The following is a 26,215-nucleotide window of genomic DNA, read 5'->3' on the forward strand; positions in this document are numbered from 1 at the left end:
CATTATGTTTGGTGGGAAAGAAATAAAAGACAGTCCTCCTTGGTGGGTTCTATTGAAAAGATCTAGGAAGCCATCACATTTGAGATCCTTCTTTTTTATGGAGAATGGAGGTGGATCTTGAAAAACTTCAGTGGCAAAACACCTTGTGACACCCTTGGCACGTTGGTTTTTAGTGTTGTGATTCATTATGTTTGGTGGAAAAAAAATAAAAGACAGTCCCCACTGACGCATTCTATTGAGCAGATCTGGGAAGCCATCACATTTGAGATAAAAAACAGACTTCATCACATTCATTCTGTGAACCCAAACACTATAAGATACAGGCATCTTGCCTCTTCTTGGGATCTTCCTCTTCTTTCTCACCCTGGTTTTCTCTCCACCACCACCACCCCCCCAAAATTTGATTTTTGGGTGAATGGAAAATTATATTAAGGGAAAAAAAACAAAGAACAACACAGAAGTTAAAATGGCACGCCTAGGAGACGACCCCAAACCAAAGATCAAAACAACTATCAAAAGGATGATACATCAAAAGATGGGGGGGGGGCAAAAAAAAGATGATACGTTAAAAACAGGAGGGAAGAAACAACAAGAAAAGGATGCTACATCAAGAAACGGGGTGGAGGAAGCAATAAGAGGATACAGTGTCTGGGCTCACAACACAATCGGGAAGAAGCCTATTTCTGATCTCAAAAGTAATGGCTTCCCATATTTGTTCTATAGTACGCAACGAGGAGGTCCATCTTCTTTTATTTCTTTCCCACCAAAAATGATGAATCATAATGCTAAAGGCCAGCTTACTAATATAGTCACAAATTGACTTACCACTAAAATTTTCAATATCCACCTCCACTCTCTCTGAAAGGAAAGGATTTTTCTTTGATGAGGCCAACACTTACCAAGAACCACTTTCCAAACAGATCTAGAGAAAGGGCAAAAAAAGAAAAGGTAGTCCACATTTTCCTGAGAGTCCCAACAAAGACAACAATTAGTGATAGACAAGTTTCTTGAGGAGGAACTCCTGGGTAGAGAAAGATAAAGAGTCAAAGCACGCCAAGTAGTAAAACTATGTCTAGGAACATCGGAACTGTACCATACAATCTTATGCCCAGGAACTTTTTGAGATTTTGATCTAATCAAATTCCAGGTAGAGGCGGACGTAAACTTCTTAAAAGAATTTGGAACCCAAAGAACTAAATCACCACTGCCTCTAAGTCTTTTAAAAAAAAAAAAAGAGAGACTAAACCAAACCTCAATCAGATTACTGGAAATACTAGGACTTGGACACCAAATACCATCCCAATTCCCAACTAATGGAGACCTTGGCCATCCTATCGGAACCTGCATCATATCGAATACAATCACCATATCTGGAAATGAGAACACCATTAGGATGCCAGTTATCAAGCCAAAGATATGTGTCAATCCATCATCAATGCTGGAACGAATGGCATCGCTGACAAGATGTCTATACTTCAGAATTTTCTCCAAGCCCAAGATGCATCACTAGGGCAAATAACAGTCCAAATGGAGTCTACTTTTAAGGATCTTGAGTATATAGCATGTCAGTCCAAATGTTCAATCTCAAGTCCCCCGGTTTTTGTTGTATCCTCCTTTTTGTTAATTGCTTCTCCCCGTCTTTTGATGTATCATACTTCTGACGGTTGTTTTGTTTCTTTTGTTTGGGGTCTGCCCCTTGGTTAGCCTGCTTGCGTGTTGTATCTTGCTCCTTTTTTTAATATATATTTTCCATTCAACCAAAAAAAAAAAGATACATACTTAACTAATCCCATATGCCTAGCCTCTACCCATATTATCGGCCCATTAAACTGGCCCATTACACTGAAAACCCAACCCAAGGTTTATTTCCACTAAAATGAGCCCATTTTTGCTGATTTTTCTGCATCGGTTTTTTATTCCAACCCACAGGTAGGACTGTCAAATACTGCTACACAGCACATTTATGCCGTAATTCACAGAAACAGTGCTAAGTTAAGACCTAAAATTGGGTCAATAATATGGACATAGCAACAGTTAACTCCACCAAAGATGACCACGATCCAAGGTCAATAATATGGACATAGCAACAGTTAACTCCGCCAAAGATGACCAAGATCCAAGGGTTGGATTGACAGTTACAGCAGGTCGAAAAGAAATGGCAGCTTGCTGTAAAATTTAGTAACTAGACTCTCAAACACTAGGGTAGAATATCCCCAAGTTGATAGCAATATGGTGGAGGGACGTTAGGAGAAGGGAGAATCCTGAGATAGAATTTCAAAATTGCAGGGCAGGAAGGAAATCGCATAGGAAGAGAGGGGGGAGAAGAGTGCACATGCATGGCCACACAGGCCACTCAAACCATAACTCAACTATTCCATTCTATTCAATCTATGTCCAACGATGGGGAATTACATCATATATAAAGAGAAATAAGAGAATCCTAAAAATAAGACAGGAAACTAAGAACAATTGGGAAACCAAATATCCTACGTAGCTAACTTCTAAATAAACAGAATAAAATAAACTAAAAGACATTATTTCCCCAAATAACATAAATTCCTGAAATCTTACTAAATTCCAAAAACTCAAACTGGACCTGGTTCATCTTCGTTTTGATACCTAAATGGGTTTGGGTTGGTCCAAGGTAGTGCTTCTACAGTTCTACATTATTTCCCTCGTTGTTGAGAAAAACTCACCCATGAGCGTAAGATTAGAGAATCAACACCATTCGATCGGCATCCAAAAATATCAACTTTGATGGGGCGATGATCCAACGCATCTCATGATCAACCGTCACAATCTTTTGATGGTCGTTAACAAACAATGTCTCTTTAATGGGAATCTGATCGTGGGGTTTCACAACTGAAATTGGACCGTCGATCAATTCTTCAAGTTATTGTTAATATTGGCAAGCTCCCGAAAACCTGTCTTTAAATTAATAAGTTTTGTTTGCAATTTACGGAACCCATCACTAATTGAAATGAGCAAATCATATCGATCAACCTCCATGATATAACCCCAGGTTCAGCTTTGCTGTAAATAAATAGAATCTCTAAGGGCTATTGGGACATCAGAATCATGGAACTAAAACTTGCGAGATCTCGGTTTTTTCAAAGGTCGAGATGAGATGGCAGCCGAGTTAAAAATGTGCAATATCTTGGTCGAAATCTCGGTCGAGTCGACCCGACCCAGATTTCGACCCTTTTTTCCTTTAAAGACTTCTGGACTCTATAGATCTCGCGAGTTCTCAGTTGAGTTCTATAGAGACTGTCATTTTGGTATACAGACACCTATCTATGCAAAACTTGGTATACAGACACAGGACAGACACTTATTTATGCCTAATAACATTTAAGTAAATGTTTTTGTATTTGTATTTCAGTTACTTAAATGATATTAGGCATAAATAAGTGTCTGTCCTGGTTTCCCACTAAGTGAAACTCCTATTTGGACTTTGTTTTTACAAAATCTGATAGTGCCATTGTGTTTAAATGGCCTACAATAGGCTGAGTACAAAGTTTCAGACCCAAACTAGGTCTAAAACCCACTGAACCCAGCCTTCGAGTTGAAAAAAAAAAAATACACCAGCTCGGAGTCAACTCGGTTTTTCCCAAGGCCGAAACTTGGTCGAGTTCTTAGTTTTAGTTCCTTGATCAGAATAAGGAAGGATAAAATAAGGTTAAGAATTAAAGATGGAGGGCAAACTACGAATTGAGGCTAAAATAAGAACAAGGTGGAATAAAAAGGAAATAGAAGGATATAATGGGAAGATAAAAAGGAATTTAAAAAGAAGAAACAAGAAACAAAAGAACAAAACAGAATTATAAAGGAGGGGCAGGGTACTCTGAGGAGAAAATAAAATAAACAACCTAAAAATAGACACGTCTTAAAAAGTGGGAGTGGGGATAGAAGTGGAAGATAAATAAAAGAAAGGGGGAAGGGGAGCTGTACACGTTACCAACAATAGGTAGAGTCCTATTTAGGTCTCCCTAATTGAAAGGAGAAGCCGGCGAGGAAACCGCTGCAAAGAAGATGTATTGGAGTTGACCTCTGGCAAGTGAGGTTGACGCTAGAAATGGAGTTCGAGTTCAAACTTCGAACCAGACTTCAACCCCAGAAATCATGGACACCGGAGTTGCAGGGATTTGATGGCGACAGTGAAAACAAGGTATGTTTTTTTTTCGCAAGGCTCTCGCTCTCTCTTCTCTTCTCGCCTCTCTCTCTCTCTCTTTTTCATTTTGTTGGGTTGTTGCTGGCTGAACACTAAAGGAGTTTGGTCGAGTTTTCAAGCAGCGGGGTTTTTCCTATGGAGATCAGATGGGTGGGTTACTAGGAGAAGCAAAGAGGTGTGGGGGGGGGGGGGGGGGAGATGGCAGTGAGGGGGCAGGGAGTTGTGGTAACGCTTTACTGAGTATATATTTTTTTTTAACAGCTTTTGGTAGAGGAAACAGAGATGGGGTTAATGGGAAGGGAATGAGAGAGGTTGATGGGAAAGGAGATGGATCTTTCAGCTCTGATACCAAATTGGTGGGGGGCCGTTAGGAGAAGGGAGAACCCTGAGACAGGATTTCAGAGTTGCAGGGGCAAGAAGGAAATCGCATACGAAGAGGGGGGGAGAAGAGCGCACACGCACAGCCACACAGTCTACTCAAACCATAATTCAACTATTCCATACTATTCAGTCTATCTCCAACAATGAGGAATTACATCCTATATAAAGAGAAATAAAAGACTCCTAAAAATAAGACTAACTCTCTAACTAGGAAACCAATAACAATTGGGAAACCAAATATCCTATGTAGCTAACTTCTAAAATAAACTAAAAAACATTATTTCCCCAAATAACATAAATTCCTAAAATCCTACTAAATTCCAAAAACTCATACTGGACCTCGTTCATCTTCATCTGGATACCCAAATGAGTTTGGGTCGGTCCAAGGTAGTGCATCTAATTGGTGGAGGGCCGTTAGGAGAAGGGAGAATCCTGAGATAGGATTTCAGAGTTGCAGGGGCAAGAAGGAAATCGAATAAGAAGGGGGGTGGGGGGAGAAGAGTGCACAAGCACAGCCACACAGGCTACTCAAACCATAACTCAACCATTCCATTCTATTCAATCTATCTCCAATGATGGGAAATTAAACCATATATAAAGAGAAATAAAAGACTAACTCTCTAACTAGGAAACTAATTCAAATAAGGAAACTAAGAACAATTGGGAAACCAAATATCCTACATAGCTAACTTCTAAAATAAATTAGAAGACATTATTTCCCCAAATAGCATAAATTCCTAAAATCCTACAAAATTCAAAAAACTCAAACTGGACCTGGTTCATCTTCGTCTGGCTGCCCAAATGGGTTTGGGTCGGTCCAAGGTAGTGCATCTACATCACAATAGCAGGTCTCAGTTACAATATGACACCCTTAAGTCATCTCAACCAACTACTGATCAGAACATAGGTTACAAGTTCAAGCTCCAAAATAGAAACTAGTTGCTAAACAATAAACCAGTAGTACCACCCTATGGAAGCCTCAGTTGGAGCCATAGTTCATATCAAAGGGAGGGGCTGGCATGCTCAATATGACTTCAGAAAATCAGCTAGGGTTGATGGCCGGATGAGATACAGCAGCCCAAGGTAGAAAATAGAAACTAGGGTGTAAAATAGTAACTTAAAGCCCACAGCACAAACCAGCCATTAGATGGGCTGAAAGTACTACCAAAGGAGCAGATCAATGAAGGTATTGCATCCTAAAAGTTTGAGACGAAACTGCCAGCCAGAACTGGAGTTGTATGGACTTGAAGTTAACTGCAGTAGGAGACCAAGCCAGCTGTGCCACAGGGTTGGAGAAGTCTTCAATCTTCAGCTGCTGTGGATGGATCAATGGAGTACCATTCAATTAACAAACAGCAGAAACAGCAGAGGATTGATGGTGAAGTAATGCAGTAGCACTTCCATGGATTAGCCCGTTTGCGAATCTAGACGGAGATGAACAGGGTCCAATTTGGGTGTTTGGCCTAGTAGGATATTTTAGGATTTTTATTTATTTCTATTTTGGGATTAACATGTCATCTTTTATTTTTATTAAGCCACACAGGAATTAGTTTCCTAATTGTTTTGAGTTTCCAAACAATAATAGGTTTCTTCTTTTATTTATATGCATGTACCCTCCTATTGGAATTTAGATTTGATAATGGAATGAAGTTGGGTTTCATTGAGTGCTTGCGTGGCCAGAGTGATTGAACCGGGTCCAATTTGGGTCTTTGGCCTAGTAGGATATTTTAGGATTTTTTTTATTTCTATTTTGGGACTAACATGTAATCTTTTAGTTTTATTTAGCTACACAGGAATTAGTTTCCTAATTGTTTTGAGTTTCCAAACAAAAATAGGTTTCTTTATTTGTCCCTCCCAATTCTACAGCCCATAAAGACTCTGTTTAATTACAACCCTGCCTCTTCCATGATTCTCTTCCTCTGCTTGAGGGCCCATATACTTTGGCTTGAACTCTTTGAGCCCTCATCTACTTGGAGTGATACTTGAGGGCTTGTTTCCTCACCTTGAGGTGACCAGTTTGAAAGTTTCAGACTTCATAAACAGCAAGTTTCCAATTGAAACTCAGATCTGGCCCTTTACTTATCGCCAGATCTGGCTGAAGAATTTAACCCATCTTATTCTCCTTCTCTTGGGACTGGTTGTTAACTGAAATCAAGAGGGTTAGGGATTACATACTCCCCTCTAAAGTTACGTGGAGTTTGAGGGCTGGATAGAGAGTTCGATCTCCTTGAAGGATTCTGGTTTCTTAAGCCCTGGCACAAAGTCTAGAGGTAGAAGATGACTTCCCCCCCCCCCCTTTCCCCATGTTATTCTCTTTTAAGGAATGCATTCCCCCCCCTTTTGCCCCTCCCTTTTTAGTTGAATCTATTTTGTCCTCTAGTTCCATTTTGTTAAAAAGTTTGCCCTGATTCATTATTTCTTAACCCCTTATTTGTCCCTCCCAATTCTACTATCTAAAGAGCCCATAAAGATTCTGTTTAATCACACCCCTGCCACTTCCCCTTGAAAACTTGATATATTTACAAACTGCCATTATTTCTTGCATTTGAATTTTCTAGTGCATGATGGGCTCATAGCAAACCCAAATAGAGTTTTCCAACTCCAGGATCGCATCAAGAAGTCTTCTTCAATTTGCTTTCTAAAGACCTCCCTTCTTGTTATTATGATTAAGCTCTCTAGATCTTAATTTCTATATTAATTCCTTTATTCCCCCATTCTTTCATTAGTTCCCAGAATTACCCTTACATAATAACTTATATCCCAATTGTCCCCAAGGCCTTTTGTCCCTATACTGTTCACGCTATTTACCAGATTGCCACTCCCTTTTGTAAACTCCAATATATTTACAGTTCTGCCACTCAATTCTTGATTTGAGATATTTAGTGTAATGTAGGGCTGAAGGTTTACTCAAGAAGGCACAAGGACAACTGGACAAGGGTCATCGGACAGCCCCTAATTAGGCCCATGATTGAACATTTAAAAAAGCCCCCAATTGGCCTTTAAGTAACAGTTTCTTAAGCCCATTTTGGGCCCATATGGATTAACTTATGTTATATCACTTAAGCCCATTATAGGAGAATCTCTTTATGTTCTAACTTAAGCCCATAAGGACTTTTGTTAGTGGCTTAATAGCCAAGTAACAGTGATTTCATTTAGTCTTTCCTTCTAAGTACTTTATAATTTCTTGTACAGGTTTTTGGAAGCTCTTAATAAAGGAGATGAAGCTCTTGCTCCTACAAAGAAAAGAAACTGTCTTCTCAATGAAGCTCTTTCTCCTATAGCGAATTCATTGCAGCCAAAGGTGGTGAAGCTTACCTCGACCTTCGGTGGTGAAACCAGGTCAACACTTTCCTCTTCCTATCTTCTATTCTCTTCTCTATCTTTCCTCATCTCTGTCCAGCGACGGTTCGGCAAATCATCCATCATTGTCGCAGGTCTTTAACAGGTAAATTAGTCCTTGTTTGATGCTTGATTAACTGATTCTTATTGTGCTTTAATATCCTAACCTGTTCTGAAGTATTCCAGCCCACCTAAGTGTCTGCGATAGGTGTTTTGTAGTTATTCCTTCCCCATGTTATTGCCTTTGATCCCAGTCTGGAACCCATCAGATTGCTGGATTGATAGTTGTTACAAAATCTACTTAGTTGCTAATTCTGTTTTCCTATACTTTCTATTCAGTTTCTGATTGTTAATCCCTAGTCCCCACCCCCCCGCCACAGGATTAACTTGTAATTTTGAGCATTCAATCAGCAATCAGCATAACAGGACCTTCATTCGATTGGGATTTCAGTCCCATCCATTGGTTTAATTTAGATTAATCAATCATTCTATATTCCGTCCACTTATTCTGTTTGTTTGGTTCACTGTGATTCTGTCTTGTGGGGTTGAGTTCTAATATCACTATCTTCCCCACACTAGTGGGCCCATAAGCGATCTGAACCAGGTTTATGGAACCGCAGATTGCACCACTAACCATAGGTCTCTCACCATGATTGTCTCTCAAAGCAACAAGGAAAGCCAAGCTTTCTCTTCAAACAAAAATTGTGGGGGGGGCTGTAGTACAGCCCCTCTTCTTATTAATAAATCCAAAATCCCCCTTGCATGGAGAGGGAATCCACTACAAAATTGCAACCCAATAATATAGATACTAACCTAATATAGTTCCTACGTCAAGTTGTATCAAAATAGAAACTGGATACAAAATAAAACCTACCTTGTAGCTACCTACTAAAATAGAAATAAAAATAGAAAATAGAAACTACTTAAAAGTCTCTCACACAAGTCATATAAGGGGGACCCTTAATGGGCCCATACCTGGCCACTAGTTGGGCCTAAGACATAAGCTACAAGGGGCTTTTAAAACTGGCTTGATGGACTTCATTGCTGGTCCATATGGAGCCCGAAGATGCGCTGTCTCGATGGGGCTTCAGGACTGGCTGTTGCTGGTTCTTTCTTCTCTTTAACGTCCATTGATCTACATCACACATACGGCCATGCCAAGCAACCATACAAAACTAAACAAAAATAAAAAGGACATCATCACAAAGTTCTGGTGAGATGCAAATGAAAATTTTAAATGGGGCCACAAAGCTTTACATGTTCTTTCTAAATTTAGATACTGATGATGCTTTCTGGATTTTAAAAAAAGTATTCATAAATTGCAAATCAACATGAATTCACCTTCAAAAGATTATCCTAAGAAGTTGGTAGAAAATAATCACCCTCAACTGATGTTGTGCTCAGTTTATACTTTCTCGATCAACCACTATATAGGATATAAAATTCAAGTTCATATGGTTTGAAAAATCAAAATTTCAATTATTCCATTAGGGGGAACACAAGCCTAGATTACCACTTCAAGCACTGCTCAGTCACTTATATGCTGCCAAAACAGACTCAAGAAACAGGATATCACTAACAATTGTAACTTCCTTCTGGTTGTGAAAGAACTAAGAAGACAAGCATATAAATTACAACAGCCATACATCCATTGCATATACCACTGCCTATAAATTGCTGTTGATAATGGTAAAGACAAGCATCCACAATATTGGAGATTACTACAGCCATCCATCCATTGTAAATACCACTGTATAAATTACTGTTGATAATGGTAAAGACAAGCATCCACACTATCTATAGAGACCCTCTATAAAGTTTCTTTCATTACTACTAAATCTAATCCATGTCCATTATATACTGATTGATCAAGATAGTCATCCAGATTCCACATAAGACTGTCTTCTGGTCAGCCAAAAGAATGTACAGGGGAGTTATTAGTTCTCGGTCAAAGCAAGTAGTACTAACTTGACAAGAATGAAGACAGACTATTGTTCGTCTCAAGAAATTTTAGAATGGCCATAAATAATCATCATTAGCTGAGGTTATAGCTTCTGTTGCTGATAGAATAGTAACAAAGATATCCATGAACCCAACAATATTTAGCTAAACCCAGATTCTTATAATCAAGTTTTACCTGTTTCATGATCCTTCTTTAGAGTAGCCGCCATACAGAGTGCTGTTCCAGATGGACTCGGTACATCAATTGCATCAGCAATCTCCTCTTTGGACGCAACTTCCGCCCATCTTTTTACCACAGCCACATTCCATGCTTGTATGCACATCTGCAAAGGTCTGGAAAATCAAAAGGGTTAGTAAGCTTGTAACATTTAGAGAAAGACAAACACTAAAAACACTAAACAAACTCAGATTTATTCCTAGCTTTACATCCCTTTCTGCCGTAACATCAATGAAGTGTTAGCAAGCATTACATATTTTCTGATTTCTTGGGAAAGATCAACTTCAGAAAGGCCTAATTAATATGTAAACTACAAAGAAATATATATTTCTTTTTCGGCTTCAACATTTTTCCGTCTCCACCGTATGAAATATTATGAAGAATCAAAATTTCCTATGAAATTTACTATCATCCAAGGGAGCAAAATTTCCTCATAATGAAGCTAAAAACCTTTGTATGAGAACTTCCTCAATCATACTTGCCAAATAATTTTAACTAATAACTGGATGGTTTTATACTTTTATTGATCAACAAATGGAAGACCTGACCATAAGCACATTCCGCAGAAAAAAAAAAAAAAAAGTAAACCAAAAAAATTTACACTTGAGCAAAGAGTGCAACTTTCAAGCCAAGCCATAACATCCAGGCGAAGCCTCAGTTGGGAAATATATTCACCATTTGTCAACTTACCAAGCACGTGAAACAATAGAATATTGCCCAAACTGATTCAACAAGAGTCAATTTGATCTTCTGACATCAAACCCCCAATTATCCATCCTGTGATGTAAGAGAGCCCCTAAGCTTCCATCCATGGTGTTCCTTTAAAATATTCATATTCAACTCAAGGCAGTTCATGTTTGCATGGATTTGGATATGAAATTTTTTTTTTAAGACATTATATGGGTGACTTCATATACTACGGCTCAATTTTTCAAGGGCCAAAACTTTGTGATTTTGGTTCCATTTAAGAACGCATTCAACTAAATCTACACGAGAGCAAGATCTCGTCAATCCAAGCTATTCTAGGAAAGTAACGGCCAGTTGATTGACAACTAACAGGGTCTTGGGTATGACAGGATTTTTATGTTTCAAAGTCTGAGTAAAGAGATTTATTTTAGGTGTTCTAGAGTTTTTAATTTCTTTGCTTGGAAAGTACTCACTGAAGTTGCTACAAGCCTAGAATTGTCATTGGAGTCGAGGCTTAGCAAGTCTGTCAGTGTCAAAACTCAAAAGCAATTACAAATTGGTTTTTAGTAACTTACTATGGAACAGTTGCTTTGTAAATTTGTTTCCTAGTATAAAAAGTGTAATTATGGACTTTTTTTATAAATAATGAAACCAAGGAATTAGAAAGTAAAAATTACAAAATTCCAAAGCATTCTAAGCCTCTTCCAAAACATGGGATATAGCCTAGGGGGTAATAGCGTATTGAGATTGCTTTAGTGAACTCAAATGAAGTTACTTAGTCTCACTACTCTTGAGGTAGTTGCTCTTGACTTCTAGTGCTAGTTGTTTGCACCAAAGCCGATGTGCGTTGCAGCCTATCTGGTTGTCTCTCTCTTCTGCTTCTCCTTCTCTATTTGCTTTTTGTTCTTGCAAAGTGAATTCTCTTTAGTCTCAAGATAAAAATCAATGGGAATTTAGTTTTGGACTTGCTACTTGTGATATCTCACAACTAGGTTTCTTTTACCTTAGTTATTGAAGTTCTTATTGGTGACATGCATGGGAAGAATCTAATTTCCCCAACTTTGGTTAGTATCATACAGGATCACATGTTTTACAAATAAGATTTTGTTATTCAGCTTGCATGAGGAAACAACAGATGGAAGCATAATTACTCGGACGAGGATTATCAAGTGGTCCATCTGTGCTAATGCATTGGATCAAGAAAGGTGACTCAGTTATTACTCTAAGTTCTTGAAAAGATTTATCCTGCAGATGCCTGATGGTGAATTGGAATTGCTCACCGTATATAGAAGTGCATATAACAATGCCATTCTAGCAAAGGAGGAATGCTGTAAACAAATTTCTAATTGCAAAGGTTGAAGAGTTCTCCCAACAAGAATAGGTTGAAGAAAATATGGAAACTGATTTTTCTATTAATAAGAAAAGTCTCAAAAATAATCTACTGTTAAGAATTTTATCATACAATCTGTAGCAATTAAAACAGTGGATTCTATGGAGACTCTTTGATTTCAACATTACAAGCCAGTTTATCAACAAGGGCGATCTGCTTAAGATTATCAATGCTTCCCCTGTTTAGGCACTAGTTTCAAAAGTTCTTTTTATTTAATCATAACAGAAACTCAGTCATGATTATATTGTGCTGGGAATCTTCGAAATTCATGGTTGACCTTCTAACCAACGGGTGTTGATGTAGGGCATCTCAATCTTCAAATAAATGGTGTTTCTTCTGCAGTTTTTTTTTTTTTATGAAATTCTTGTACAGTATTTTGCCTCAAGGAAGGTTGTACAAGTGTTTGGATGTAGAATTTTCCTTTTGGGTTGTAAGTCACTATCAGGATATTTCAATCGCTTTTGTTCAGGCTAACTTTTGAGAAGCAAAACCTGTCCATCCAGTGTAGTTTTGGTGCAAATAAGTTCTGTAACTACCTTTCTAATGAGACCAAGATTTTGTGATTCCAAGCAACTGTGGGAAAATTATGGCAAACTTACAAACAAGGCATCAGGTTTGACGAGATTCCCCACCCCCCTTCAGCAACAAAAATAAATATGCCATTTCTTATTAGGAAATTACAAATGAATAATAACAATTCATCCTAAAACAAAACCCAACGATATACATTGTATATAATCGCAACATATAACACAAAAATACACAGCACATTAAATCATAAAGCAACAAAAACCAGATGGGAGGCAAAACTACTATCTATCCCAACAACTCTTTTGAGCACTAGCCCAATCCATTAAAAACTGATTTATTGCACAACCCTTGAATATGAACTGGAATGAAGCCTCATATCCTCTCAATCCAAAATGGTTCTTAGTTTCGGACAAAACTTGCAGTATCGACCGAGACAACTCGGTTTTGACCCTGTCGGAGACGAAACCAATGGTCGAAACTGGTTTGTACCAGGTTTTGACCCTGTTTCGACGGGTTTCACAAGTTTCGACACTTGGTTTCGTTTCAACCAACAGATGGGAGTTTTGCAAGTTTCAACACTGCCAGGGGCATTTTGCCAATAACTTGCACTTTTTTGCCAAATCACTTGATTTATTCCTACTTTTTGGCATTCTTCTACTCATTCAACCGTTTCTACATCTTGCACTTGCGTGATTGGAGCTTGAAGGTAATGGTTTTCTCCCCAAATCTAATTTTCGGAAGAATTAGTACATAGACAGAGTGTTGGGCACAAATATGTCATGGGATACATATGTGCTGCATTTGGATGAGCATCACCGACACATTCAGTGGTACACAGCTCGTGGATTAGACCTGCCAAGACACACCATGTATTGAGTGGTGAGTGTCTTGTATTTGCCTAACTTAATATGATTGTTTTAAGTGCATATTTACATTTCTAGTAGCAAAATTATATGTAGTCGGTGTTTATAATAGGGCTAGTGTACAACAGCATTCAACGTTTAATAGCAAACTTGGGTCCAAACCACAAGTACCATTTTGGGTGGGTTCTTTGCGAAACTAATTCATGGAATAGGTGTAATATGATAAAAATAGAAAACATCCAAAACAAATGGTCAATAAACCATTTCTGGGCCTCGAAACCTAGGTTTCGATTGGCCAAAAAAAATCCCAGGTTTTGGTCAAAACCCAAGATATCTCGGTTTCTGCCAGGGCAGATACCAGCCTTGAAATCGAAACCTCGATCCTTGCAATCCACAGGCCCCACAGCAATAATGTAGACTATCCCAAACCAGAAAATCCAGCAAGAGACTAATATTGACAAGATTACAGAGCAGAAAATGGAAAATTTGTATTTCATGACTGAGAAATCAGAATGGTCTAGAAACCTGGATGAGTGGTCTGTTTTAATAGAAGAGCAGAACTGCAGATTGAATTCTGATAATAGACTAGGGATCTACCAAGGAGTTCTAGTGTTACCAACACACTGGAACTGCAGGTTTCAAAACTAGAATTCGGAGAACATTTTTGAATTACTAGAGAGCAACTAAAATTATGACCAGTTATGAAGTTGCAGATTAAACTGAGCAGTAATCTATTAGATATATCTGTGACAATATCAAGGTCACCAGCAGTACAAGAGAAGAAGAAGAAGAGAGAGAGAAGTAAGTGAAGTTGAAGGAGAGAAGAACTGAGAAGAATACTGTCCACAGTTTGAGTTGTGAACAACCTACTCAATCCATGGGGACAGAGATACATATATAAGAATTCAACTTAAAACAATCTAATCCACCGACTCTAACTAAAGCACACCACTAATACCCAAAACACACCTCATTAAACACATGAACTAAGACTAACTTAACATACAAACTAACACCAACATAAACTGAGACTAACACTTTAACATCTTAACACTCCCTCTCAAGCTGGAGCATAGACATCACCCATGACCAGCTTGGAACACCCTAATTGAAAAACATTCCGAAACAAAGCCTTGGTAAATAATCTGCAAGTTGACTATGAAAACTGACAAATGGAGAGAAGATCAATTTCTTCAACACTGCAGCCCGCACAAAATTACAATCCACTTCAATATGCTTCGTCCTCTCGTGGAAAACCGGATTGTTAGCAATGTAAATAGTTGTCTGGTTATCACAGAATATCTCCGGCAAACTTCTCCACCAGTTTGCTGACTAAATAACCAAGCTCTTGAACAAAATACCGAAGCCACATCAACTCAGCTGCAGTGTGAGCTGTAGTTCTATACTCAGCTTCAGCACTTGAACGGACCACTGTGGTTTGCTTCTTACTCCTCCACATAACAAGATTACCACCAAAAAAATAAAATAGCTGTACTAGACCTCCGATCACCATTAGCACCAGCCCAATCAGCATCAGAGTAACCAACAATACTAGTGTGACCATGCCAGAGATATATAAGGCCTTTCCCTAGAGCATCCTTAAGGTACCTCAATATGCGGCAAGCTGCCTCCCAAATCCCAATGGACCTGCTTAGGTATCTCCATGAACAGATTAATCACACCAACAGCATAAGATATATCAGATTGAGTAACAGTAAGATAGATAGTTTCCCGACTAAGATGTTTGCTTATCTACGAATTACTCGTCATCTGACGTTTCCAAGCTTAATATGCGGATCCATAGGAATATTTATAGACTTATAGCCTAACATTCCAATCACACTCAAAAGATCAAGAACATACTTCTGCTGAGACAAGCTAAGCCCTTCCATACTTCGAATGGCCAAGAAAATATCTGAGGGTGGCAAAATCTATCATCAGAAAATGTTGTTGTAAGCATGTCTTGACCTATGCAATTCCAGACATGTCATTTCCAGAAACAATAATATATGAAGAATTCAACTTAATACAATCTAATCAACCGACACTAACTAAAGCACACCACTAATATCCAAAACACCCCTCACACTTAAACACATCAACTAAGACTAACTTAACATACAAACTAACACCAATATAAACCAAGACTAACACCTTAACATCTTAAAATCAATTAGATGTTCTCGCTGGAATGAGATAGAAAACAGGGATTGCAAGTGCTAGAAGAATAGAATAAACTGACCGGTAGTTTGTAAGAGACTAAAATAGAAAGAAGAAGAAATAACAGGGCAGGAATCCACCTGCTGTGGTTTTGGTTTTGGAATCTACAAAAATCCTCTTAAGAATCCACCCAAGTTGAACCTGAGAATCCACTCAGAAAAAGAAAAACAGAACTGAATCCATAGTACTTGCAGAATACTAAAGTAATTATTCATAAATTTGTGGGTTAAGCCATAGGCCATTACGACTATATATAGAATTCATAAACTCTTAACAACCCTAAATTGTTTTGAAATTCAAACTACTACTTGGAATAGTAAAATAAGACAGGTATTGACACTTCTACTCAAACTAGAAATCTAAAAACAAAACATAGAATAAAATCTGGACTCAAATTCCTATGATTCTAGTAGGACTGGACTCAGCTTATACTGTAAAAGGACTCAAATAAAGCCACAAATTTGGACTCAATTAATCTTACTTGATTAATCTCGTATTCCTAGCTTCTACCCCTATTTTAAACCCGTTAAAGTGACCTAATACAAAGAAAACACATTGGACCAAAGGCCCAACATATATAGAACCCAACCCAAGGTTTACTTCTACTAAAATAAGCCCACTTTTGTGTCTATCTGCATCAATAGCATATGGGTACACAGAGAACAGCTGTTCATTTTCTCTTGACCATGTATTCAGAAAGCAAATAAACCCAAAGTTATATCCACACCCATTAGTCATGGGAGAAGTCAAGAATATATGTGCAGCAGACTCCTCCAAAAACATAACTAACATCACTTCATAAACACAAATCCCTGTGCTGCAAATTGCCCAGCGTCAACTTTATTTATAGCTAAAACCCACACAAACTAGCCATACTTGGAGGAGCCTGAGTCTTCCACACCTTTTTAATCTCCACCAATCTTCTTTCTTCTTCATTGTCCTAATCTCTGGATAAAAAATTGAAGCAAACAGAAACTAGAAAACATTCCACATCCTCCATCACAAACATAGTTGTGACGCCTAGGCGTCCAGCCACCTTGGTCGCCTGGTTGGTGTCGCCTTGAATCCAGGCCCCTCCAACACTTTGGGTTGCCTAGACACCATGACTATGATTACAAACTCTTCTATTGTCCCCTTCTCAATCAATAAAATAGCTCTATAAACAAGCCAGCAGGCCAAAAATCCATTCAATTTCTCTTTCTAGCAGGTTTCTTCTGAACTGTGGCACCAAACGACAGTCTTATCTCTCACCTCAAAACAACTTTTTCCACCAAAACTTCCTTGGCTACTAAATCGGTCTAGTGTAGGACACCAGTCTTTCAATCTAAACCCGCCAACCACCTATCCTCCCAACGCTTCATTTTATCCCTTCTCCCCACCTTATAAGATTATATGTTTTCTGTCAGAAATTTTCATATTTTTCATGATATTCATCTAAACACCACACCCATTTCATACTTCGTCGCTATAACTTGCAGTGGATTCCAAGCTACACTTCCATAACCACTTACCCAAGAAGGCTCTATTGATTTTCAGGACAGGTATTAAACCGAAAACACCACACACACACACACACACCCCTTTTAGGTCATCAACACCACTTACAAGTTACACTTCCTCTTTTCTTTGGAATCAATTCCCTCCTATAAGAAATTCCCGTCATTTTCTCCATCTTCCAAGAGACTGAAATAAGAGATAGCATCAACGGGAGCATGTACACTCGTATAATTTTGTACAAGTGTTGCCCTTCAGCCTTCACCAAATTGATAAAAATATTCTCTTCAAACCCAAAGCCTCTCTACCATTCTCTTCAAAAACAGGATTCCACCACTGTAGATCTGTCGCCTAAGTCAACAGAGAATTAATCTACATTTCAGAAATCTTATCCATGCCTAAATCAAACTTCTTAAGCAAGCACATATCGTCAAGATGGAAAAAGGCAATTTTTGTACACACACCCCCCCCCCCAAAATTCCTTTTTTTACTCCTTAATAATGAAAAATCATATCTGACTATTAAGAAAAAGGAAATTTCTTTCCCATGTCTGCTCACGGTCATAGTTTGAAATGTCAAAATTTCTACAGCATATTTCGGTTTCGACACTTGTTGAAACAAAATGGCATGCAAATTGAGGGTCTTCAACGTTTCAGCTTTTGCACCATATTTCAGCGCCATTTCGGCAATTTTTGTGGTATATTTCAGTGCCATTTTGGCCATCTCAGTGATATATTTCAGTTTCAACTAGGGTCAAAATCCCAGTCGAAACTGAAATCTTGAACCTAGCTCACAGTAAGCATCTAGTTGTATGTGTTTGCACATATCCAAACATATCTTAGGATTCAACCTTTTGATATATCTATGGACATTGAACTAAGCCTGGCTTCACCAAGCTGCAGCCAGTACCTAGTTTATGAACCATATCCATGTCAAGACTACAACTTCACACAAAATAAAGATCATATCATCAGAGAAGCATAAGGTCTTACGTCAAATTTTTTGAGTTGCGAAGACCCATAGATCTGCAACCCCCATTTTCCAATATGACAATAGCACACTCTGTGTAGTTCTTGGAAATGGCTCTGTGCAGCACAGATTCACCTTCATCATCCACTGCATTGGGATCAGCCCCCGCCAACAGTAACTCCTGCGATAATTAAAAGCAGATTGAGAGACATCAGAAAAATGTAAAACCAAAGAAGGATGAGTATCAAGTTATATCATTGAATTAAAGCTTACACGCATGCAATCTGGTTGGCCATGGTACGCACAAACATGAGCAATGGACGGACCAAAACCTTCCCTAATCCTGGATCTAACATTAGCAGATCTTCTAATGAGAGCACAAACACATTCTGGGGAACCAGCTGCTAAGGCAAACACAATTGGAGGATCTCCATCTTTGTCGAGGACATCCACATCTGCCTCTTTGTAATTCAAAATAGCTTCTACAAGTTCGACGCTGCCCCTTCTGCAAGCTAAATGCAGAGCAGTTTGGCCATCTGCATTTTGGGCTTCTAATAAAGAACAGAGGGAGCTAACATTGTTCCCTGTTGCAGCCTTTGCAAGCAGACCTCTGCACACACACACAGAGGTTAAAAGATATAATTCATATAATGGATCTCTAAAACAAGTAGGATATCTTCCATATTGGACTCACCTAACACCGTCCAAATTCCCTTCAAATACAAGTTGATGTAGATGGTTGGGGTTGTCCTGAAAAACCTCTAAAACAGATGTAGGGGATGGTTCCATGGCATTCATACCAGGACACTTGGCTAATTCACTGAATTTCAAAAATAATACATGATATTTCATGATTCAGACAATATAAATTTGTAACCAATTACGGAAAAAAGGAAAACCATTAGTCATTTCATAATTACAGAAGAGCACTCAATTTCATTGAAAAAATTCTGCCATCAAATTTATCAGTAGAAGGCTGAATAAACAAGGTCCAGAAGAAGGCCAGAAAAAAAAAGAGATGTGAAACAATTCGGTTGAACACCCCTCCCCCCCCCCCCCCCAAGTACACCATCCCAGAAAGAAGGGACAGGTTCCTCCTAATATTGGTGATAGTAAGTCTGGTTCTGAAACTGCATACAGGAGAAGCTAATAGAATTACTCTGTTTAACCATAATCCTTTAGGTAACCATTGAAGGCAACGAAGGGTTTAACATATGAAATGAAAGCTTATATTCCTAACTTGCGTTCGGGAAGTGCGACTTTCCATTAGTTGAGGAGAAAAACAACACCACAAAATTGGTAGCTGCGGCAATAATCCTTAATTTATAAAGCCCATTCGACCCTTAAACCGATTGGTGCCACTGGTATATCCAACTAGACTGGACTGGCAGACTGATAGTAGTCAACCCAGTGAACAACCAACCTTTTTTTTTCTTTTTCTTTTTTGTTTTGTTTTGGGGGGGGGGGGGGGAACCTTTGGTCTTTGGGTCAGCTGCAGTACTCAACTGACTGAGAAACAGATCAACACATGGGGTTCCATGGTTCAACATAATTTTGATGTTTATTTGGATCTTGAATTGGAATAACCTGCAGGAGAAGTATTCCAGTTCAAGCAACAAGTATTAGCTAAAGTGCGAAACATTACTTTATTATATAATGTTCATTATCTTAGACTTCACAATGGAATTAACAGAATAAACTCATAAGACTAACAAAAATAAAGGAAAAAAATTGAAGGTTCAAGAGATGCAATTCCTTACTTATCAGGGCTTGCAGGAGGGCTACGAGGTATCTCTTGCAAATGGCGAAGGAATATTGCAAGCATTGCTTGGAAAGTGGGTCTTCTCGATGCCTTAAACTGTAGGCACTCACCAACCATCTTCCACAACTCCCTTGGTATCCCAACACCTACAACACTGGCATACTGTGGAGGCAGTCTCCGAGCCTTAACTACTGCACGATAAATTTCTTCTGAGCTTAAACCAGCCCACCTGCACAAAAGTTAAAATTTTATTCAGCAGTATGTATTGCAAACTTCCAGAACATACAAGAAATAGGTTACACCACATACGGGACAGAACCAGTGCACATTTCCACCAGGGTACAGCCAAAACTCCAGGCATCTGACTCTGTAGATATACCAAGTGCATCATCCCAGAATATGTTTAATGATTTTTTTAAGGGCTCCCATGCCTCTGGAGCTGTGTAATGTGGACTTAGCATTGTACAATCCATGCATGAATGCATTCTCGAAGAATCATCCTCGGGAACTGATTTAGCCTTTCGACAAAAGGGCTTCTTTAGAATCGCCGGAAGACCATAATCAGAAACAACTGCACGACCACTGGCATCCAAAAGCAGATTCGATGGCTTCAGATTCATACAAACAATACCTGCTGCATGCAATTCAGCTACACCACGTGCGATATCTGCCCCATATCTGCGATCAAGAAATGCTCAATGGGTCAAGAAAGAAAGGAACAGAAGTTAATAACTATCCAGACAATGAAAGCATAGTATGAACCAAATAAGCCAATAAAATGGGCAAGGAGAAGAAGAAAGATGCAAAATCACCATTGACAATCGAACAACAGATATTAAGTCCAATATCACATATCTTATTGGTGAATGGCTGGAACTATCTTCCTGAAACCTTTCACACCAGAACTACTTGAGGCCAAAATAAGTCAATAGTACTGAACAATTTTTTGAGAGACCTAATGGCAAATCATATATAGAAAATGATATTTTCATAAGATCTCAACATATGCCTCAAGATGAACGACTGCTTTGGATACCCTATAACATATTTGTTTATTGACATGTGGTTAGTTACTCTAAGAAATGAAATAGAATATTAACTTGTTTTAGAAGAGTATAGATCCTCCCTTTAGACCCATGGTAATTTTTATGAAAGAAACCTAGGGAGGGTCTTGATCACCTCTCTTTCCCTTCAGCTGCTCCGTAAGACAATACAATTTCCCATGGATATTTTTACCCCTAAAGAAATTTTCTTTCTCAGCTTCATGCTCAAAGCCCATGTCACTGGAAGAGATTAAAGTCAGCCATAAAAAAATTAAGATAATCATTCGCAATTCACCATATGAATTGAAAAAAACATAGTTACTGGCAAGTCTCTACTGCCTATACCATTAACAATTTTAGAAATTTTTGCATATACAAATAATGTCAAATAAAACCAACAGAATATTTGAAACTCGAGGGTTTTTGTTTTTTTTTTTTTTTTTTTTTTTGTTTTTTTGGGTAGAAGAGTGCTTGCTTTTGAGTTGTTACACTTTGAAAAATGGGGGGTAACCAGATTTTTTGGGTTATTATCATAATTTTAGTTTGTCTTCTTGGAGATCACGAAAAAGTTAAGTTTCGGAAGTTAATTATTAGCTTATTAAGCAAGTTTCCTTTTAGACTATTAAGCAAGTAATTTCTTCATTTTATAAGCACATAAAAACTCTTCTTTGAATAGAATGGAATAAAGAAATTTTATGATGTGTGCAGGGTTAAAGTATTGTATTGTATCAAACAGTATTGGGCTGTATCGGTATTGGAAGGCCTTGATACAATGCGGTACTGATACAAAATCTGAAAACAAAACTCATACCGACTGTATCAAGTTGACATCAATACATGGTCGATACCCATCGATATGCGACCCAATACGGTTGATACACATCGATACACTCAATACGTCTATTATAAATTGACAGCTCGAGTAAGCATTCTAACCTCTTTTCATTTGGGACTTAAACAACCTGCAATCAAGGATCAAAACCATATAGTGCGCAAGAACATGTATCTCTTAAAACTTAGTTTTTGCTCAAATCTTTATTTTCTGTGTCGTTTTTGCAATTGATCACTAGGTTACTGAAAAACAACCTGAATGATTGCGTCAAACTAGGTTCTTTTGCAATGATTTGTGCACCTAAACCCTAAATCTTCCCCAAAACAGAAAATGATGCTCTTTTTTTGTATTAATACATGTAAGAAACCTCATTCTTTATATACAATCAATTTAATGCATTTGTCTTGTCATGCTTTGTTCTCCTTTTTATCATGAAATATTTGCATATTGCTTACTTATAGTGTTTTATGTTTTAAATTTGTATTTTTCATGTATCATAAGCATTTCATGCTCTTCTTCACCATTTCCATGCATATTTTTAGCGAATCTTGCAAGTTGCATTTCTCTGATACAATATGATACTTTTTTTTAAATCACCCTTCTGATTTGATACCGATACCAAACTTTAAATCTTGGTTGTGTGACACACAAACATATAGGGAGCTGAACCCTCATGTCTTCCCTGTATATTTTATAACTTCTTTTGGTCTTTCCTCCTCCTATTTTATCACTTTCCTTGCTTCTATTTCTTCTCTTCTCTCTTCTTCTTTCCATAATTTTTTATTTAATGATTCTAAGAGTTAGGTACCTGACCAATGCTCAGGAGCTATTTCTTTTCTAATGATTCTGGATTCTTCTCTCCCCTTCCAAAATTATTTCTCCATCTGTCCTCTTCTTGTTTCTTTTGTTTCAGATCTGAATTGCATCCTTAGAGTTACTGTATGCAGCAGCATATCCTCTTTTTTCTTCTATTGCTTTAGACTCTAATCAGCCCTAATCCTTTCCCAGTACCTCTTTCTTGCCGTTTATCCCTAGAAATTTGAAATCCTAGGCTGGCCTAGATCAACCCACGTCAAGAATACAAGCCATTCAACTGAGAAGAAAATTTCTGTATAGCACCCATAAATTCTCCCACTGAGATCCAATCCAGTTCATAAACGCGGATGGCTGCCGAGGATGATGCTCTGCATTGACATTCTGGTTTCTAGAGGCTTTTCCCTCTCGAATATTTGGTTATGTTGTCTATTTGCCACCGAGTCAGTCTAACACCTTTTAATCCACTGTCGCTTTTCTTTGAAGTTTAGATTGCTCTGTTTGAGGAAATTGGGATGAACTAGTTTATGCCTTCCTCCTTTTCTGAGCTATTTTAGGACTGGAGATATCAAAGTGTCTAGGAGGGAGAAGACAATCCAGTCTCTCAAAACTGCTTGCGGTGATTAGGAATTTGTGGCTTGAATGACCAATCATTCCAAAACATACTGAACCAGCATATAGGGTGGCTGCAAAGGCTAACAAGAAGATTATCCTTGGGGCCTCTGTCTGAAGAGAATTTTCAGGCATGTTCATATCCAGTGTTAGAAGAAACTGAAGGATTATTTGCACAGTACCCTGTCATTTCTGTATACTACCTTAAACAATAGTCGTCTTATATATCTAATAGATTTGTTACATATTCTCACTTCAATCTCATTTGGATGTCTCGATCACAGAAAAAGAAAAAGCAACTCTAATCTATCTCACCCTGTTCTAATTTTATGGGCAACATCCTCTTCTATCTCACACTCTACAAGGATCCCCCTAGCAGGCTTTTACTTCTCTTAGAGAGTGTCTTAGTCTCTCTGTTCATGTGGGAAGGAATCCCTAATCATGATTGAACTCAGACATACTCGTTATCATTATTACAAATCCTTAATAAATAACTGTACTCCTAACTGGCCTCTGCCCAGACAGTTGCATACTTAATCCAAATATGGCACTCTCTAATCTCAATTTGCTGAAAGTAACCAACTTTAACGGGAAAACAGAAACTAATAAATCACTTATTTAAAATGAAATAAACAATAAGTAAAAGAATGCAGGCCCAAGTGTCACCCCACCCCCTTTTTTTTTTTAAATAAAATTCTTGAGATACTTAACGGTACACACTAGATGTTATCCTCGTAGATAAGTTCAGCTTTCAAAGTTATCCAATTATGCAGAACGAGGTTGAAGAGAATTTTTTAAGACATTGTTCTATAGATAAAAAATGTATTGCATTTGGAAATTATTCATTCTCTAATAGTCTAATTCCACTTCTGCACCCCCACAAGACTTAAAAAAGTTAACTTTCCTCATAAAAAAAAACAGACACTTTGTGTATCAATCAGAGAGTATATTTTAAGCACAGAACATGACCAAAAAGTGTAACAAAGTTGAGCCAATTTCAAAAAATATTAGATCGAAAATGCAAATGGAAGTTAAGGACAACCTGAGGATTTGCTCAAGAGTAAGTCGCCCTTTGTTCTGCTGCATCTCCGACTGTATGGAACCACTATACTTATCCATAACAAGGCAAAGCCGACCATCCAACCTTGTAGCTCCATGGAAAGTGCAAACATTTCTACACCACATCGACGCACGCCGCAGATTCTCAAGCTGACTCTGCACCCACACCAAATCCGTGTCATCCCCTACTGTTACCCTCTTCACCGCAACCCTGTGTCGACACCTCCCGGTGGCAGAAGAAGAAGAAGAAGACAAAGAGGGGCCACCATAAAGCATAGCAAACCACATCTCCACCCCAGCCCTCCTCCCCTCCCCAAGCCTGCGAATCAGCCTCAAGTCCTGGTGCGAAGCAAGATCGATAACCGAACCGCCACCAGCACCGCCACAACCAGAGCTCGAAGTATGAGACTGACTGCTCCGCCTTCTCCAACGGCCAAACTCTTCCTCTTCATCGTCAATATCGGCAGCACCATCGCCTTCGCTCTCATCATCCGTGAAGTCGCAGTCGAAGTCGGCGGAGGAGGAGTGGATGAGAGCAAGAACAGCAAAATTCTTGCGGAGAGCATTTACAGCGTTTCCTACAACGGTCAGGTGCCGACATCGGGGGCAGGAGAGAGTGGTGTCTGACGATGCTGAAAACATTCGCGATAGACACTCCTTGCAGAAACCGTGACCGCATTGGAGTAAGAGAGGCACTCTCTCTTCCTCATCGTATTTCATATGGCAAACTGAACAACACGGAACCTTCATCTTTTCTTCTTCACCTCAGAAAGCAGATCGATTGAAACGATCGGAATTGAGAGATTATTTAGAAACCGAATTCGGATTCACATTCAATTGAGATGGAAATCGGGAGTAACAAAAACAGATCCATCCGTGATAAATGAATACATAAATAGAGAGATAAGAACAGAGAAGGAATCTAAAGTGGATAAATAAGATGAGATTTTGTGACAGCGGAACTGAGAGAGAGCAGAGCAGAAGAAGAAAAAGAAGCAGAAGCAGCTGTTCTTTAATTTCTACCCCTTTTCTTTCGCCCTCGCTGCGTTCTACGCCCCCAATCCGTTTCTTCCGGCTATTTTACTTACTTATATTTATTAAAATTAAAAAATGAAAACTTAAAAAAAAAAATCTGTATATAGAAAGCGATTCAGAGAGAACGTTTTCACATGCAGATGTGTTTTTGGTCGTTGGATTGAAACTCATGTGATAATTCGATGTTTTGTTGGATTCTAATCTGACGGTTCTTAGTATTGTTTACCAGTCGCCATTTATTTTGCGTTGGTTTTGGGTTTTCTATCGAAACCGTGTGCGGACCCTTTGGTCATGATTGTTGAATCTACACGCTTGGAGACAGATTCGCTGCTGAAGGTGGAGTAGGATTTATGGAATTTCGTGGGTCTGTTGGGCTTATTATGCATGGGCTTAGAAAGCCCACTAACAAAGATCCCTAATGGGAACGGTAAGAAGAAAGTTTTCCTTCACCCACCGAGGGTGAAGACAATCTCCTCACTAGTATCTCATAATTTTGGATCTTTGTCAATAGAGGATAAGGAGTGGTTATGAGATCACAAAGGTGAGTGAACATTAACCCTGGGTGAAGGAAAACTTTTTCCAAGTATTTTATATAAGGGATAGGGATAGGGTTCCCTTCAACATTCGTGTGTAGTTTCGAGCATTGGAGGGAGGGGTATTATGGGAAACTCTAATAACAAGGGATATATGGGAATTTCAAAAGGGGTACTTCAGTAAAAATGGGTGGGGATGAGCAAAAGTAGTTCAAATGCTGATGTCGTGAGGATCTTTTTCCCTTTATATAAATAATGAGTCATCCATACTCATTATTTAGAGGGTGGGCCTTGGTGCAACG

The 26,215-nt window shown here is 38.5% G+C and overlaps 1 protein-coding gene across 2 annotated transcripts in view; it reads right to left on the reverse strand.

Annotated features, from left to right (window-relative positions):
- Positions 1-25,408, reverse strand: part of LOC122669879 (E3 ubiquitin-protein ligase KEG) — a 48,216-nt gene extending 22,808 nt beyond the window's left edge. The window contains exons 1-7 of one of the 2 annotated variants that reach the window (XM_043866759.1): positions 24,329-25,408; positions 20,296-20,664; positions 19,985-20,215; positions 18,919-19,032; positions 18,498-18,834; positions 18,248-18,405; positions 10,029-10,186 (exon numbers count right to left, since the gene is read on the reverse strand). In XM_043866759.1, coding sequence (XP_043722694.1) covers positions 10,029-10,186; positions 18,248-18,405; positions 18,498-18,834; positions 18,919-19,032; positions 19,985-20,215; positions 20,296-20,664; positions 24,329-25,095 — 2,134 coding nt within the window. In that variant the 5' untranslated portion in view covers positions 25,096-25,408. Of the gene's footprint in view, positions 1-10,028; positions 10,187-18,247; positions 18,406-18,497; positions 18,835-18,918; positions 19,045-19,984; positions 20,216-20,295; positions 20,665-24,328 lie in introns of both variants that reach the window. The other variant, XM_043866758.1, reaches the window with a different exon arrangement.
- Positions 25,409-26,215: the final 807 nt, after the last annotated feature.

This window comes from Telopea speciosissima, chromosome 7, assembly GCF_018873765.1.
Source record: "Telopea speciosissima isolate NSW1024214 ecotype Mountain lineage chromosome 7, Tspe_v1, whole genome shotgun sequence".
NCBI lineage: Eukaryota > Viridiplantae > Streptophyta > Magnoliopsida > Proteales > Proteaceae > Telopea > Telopea speciosissima.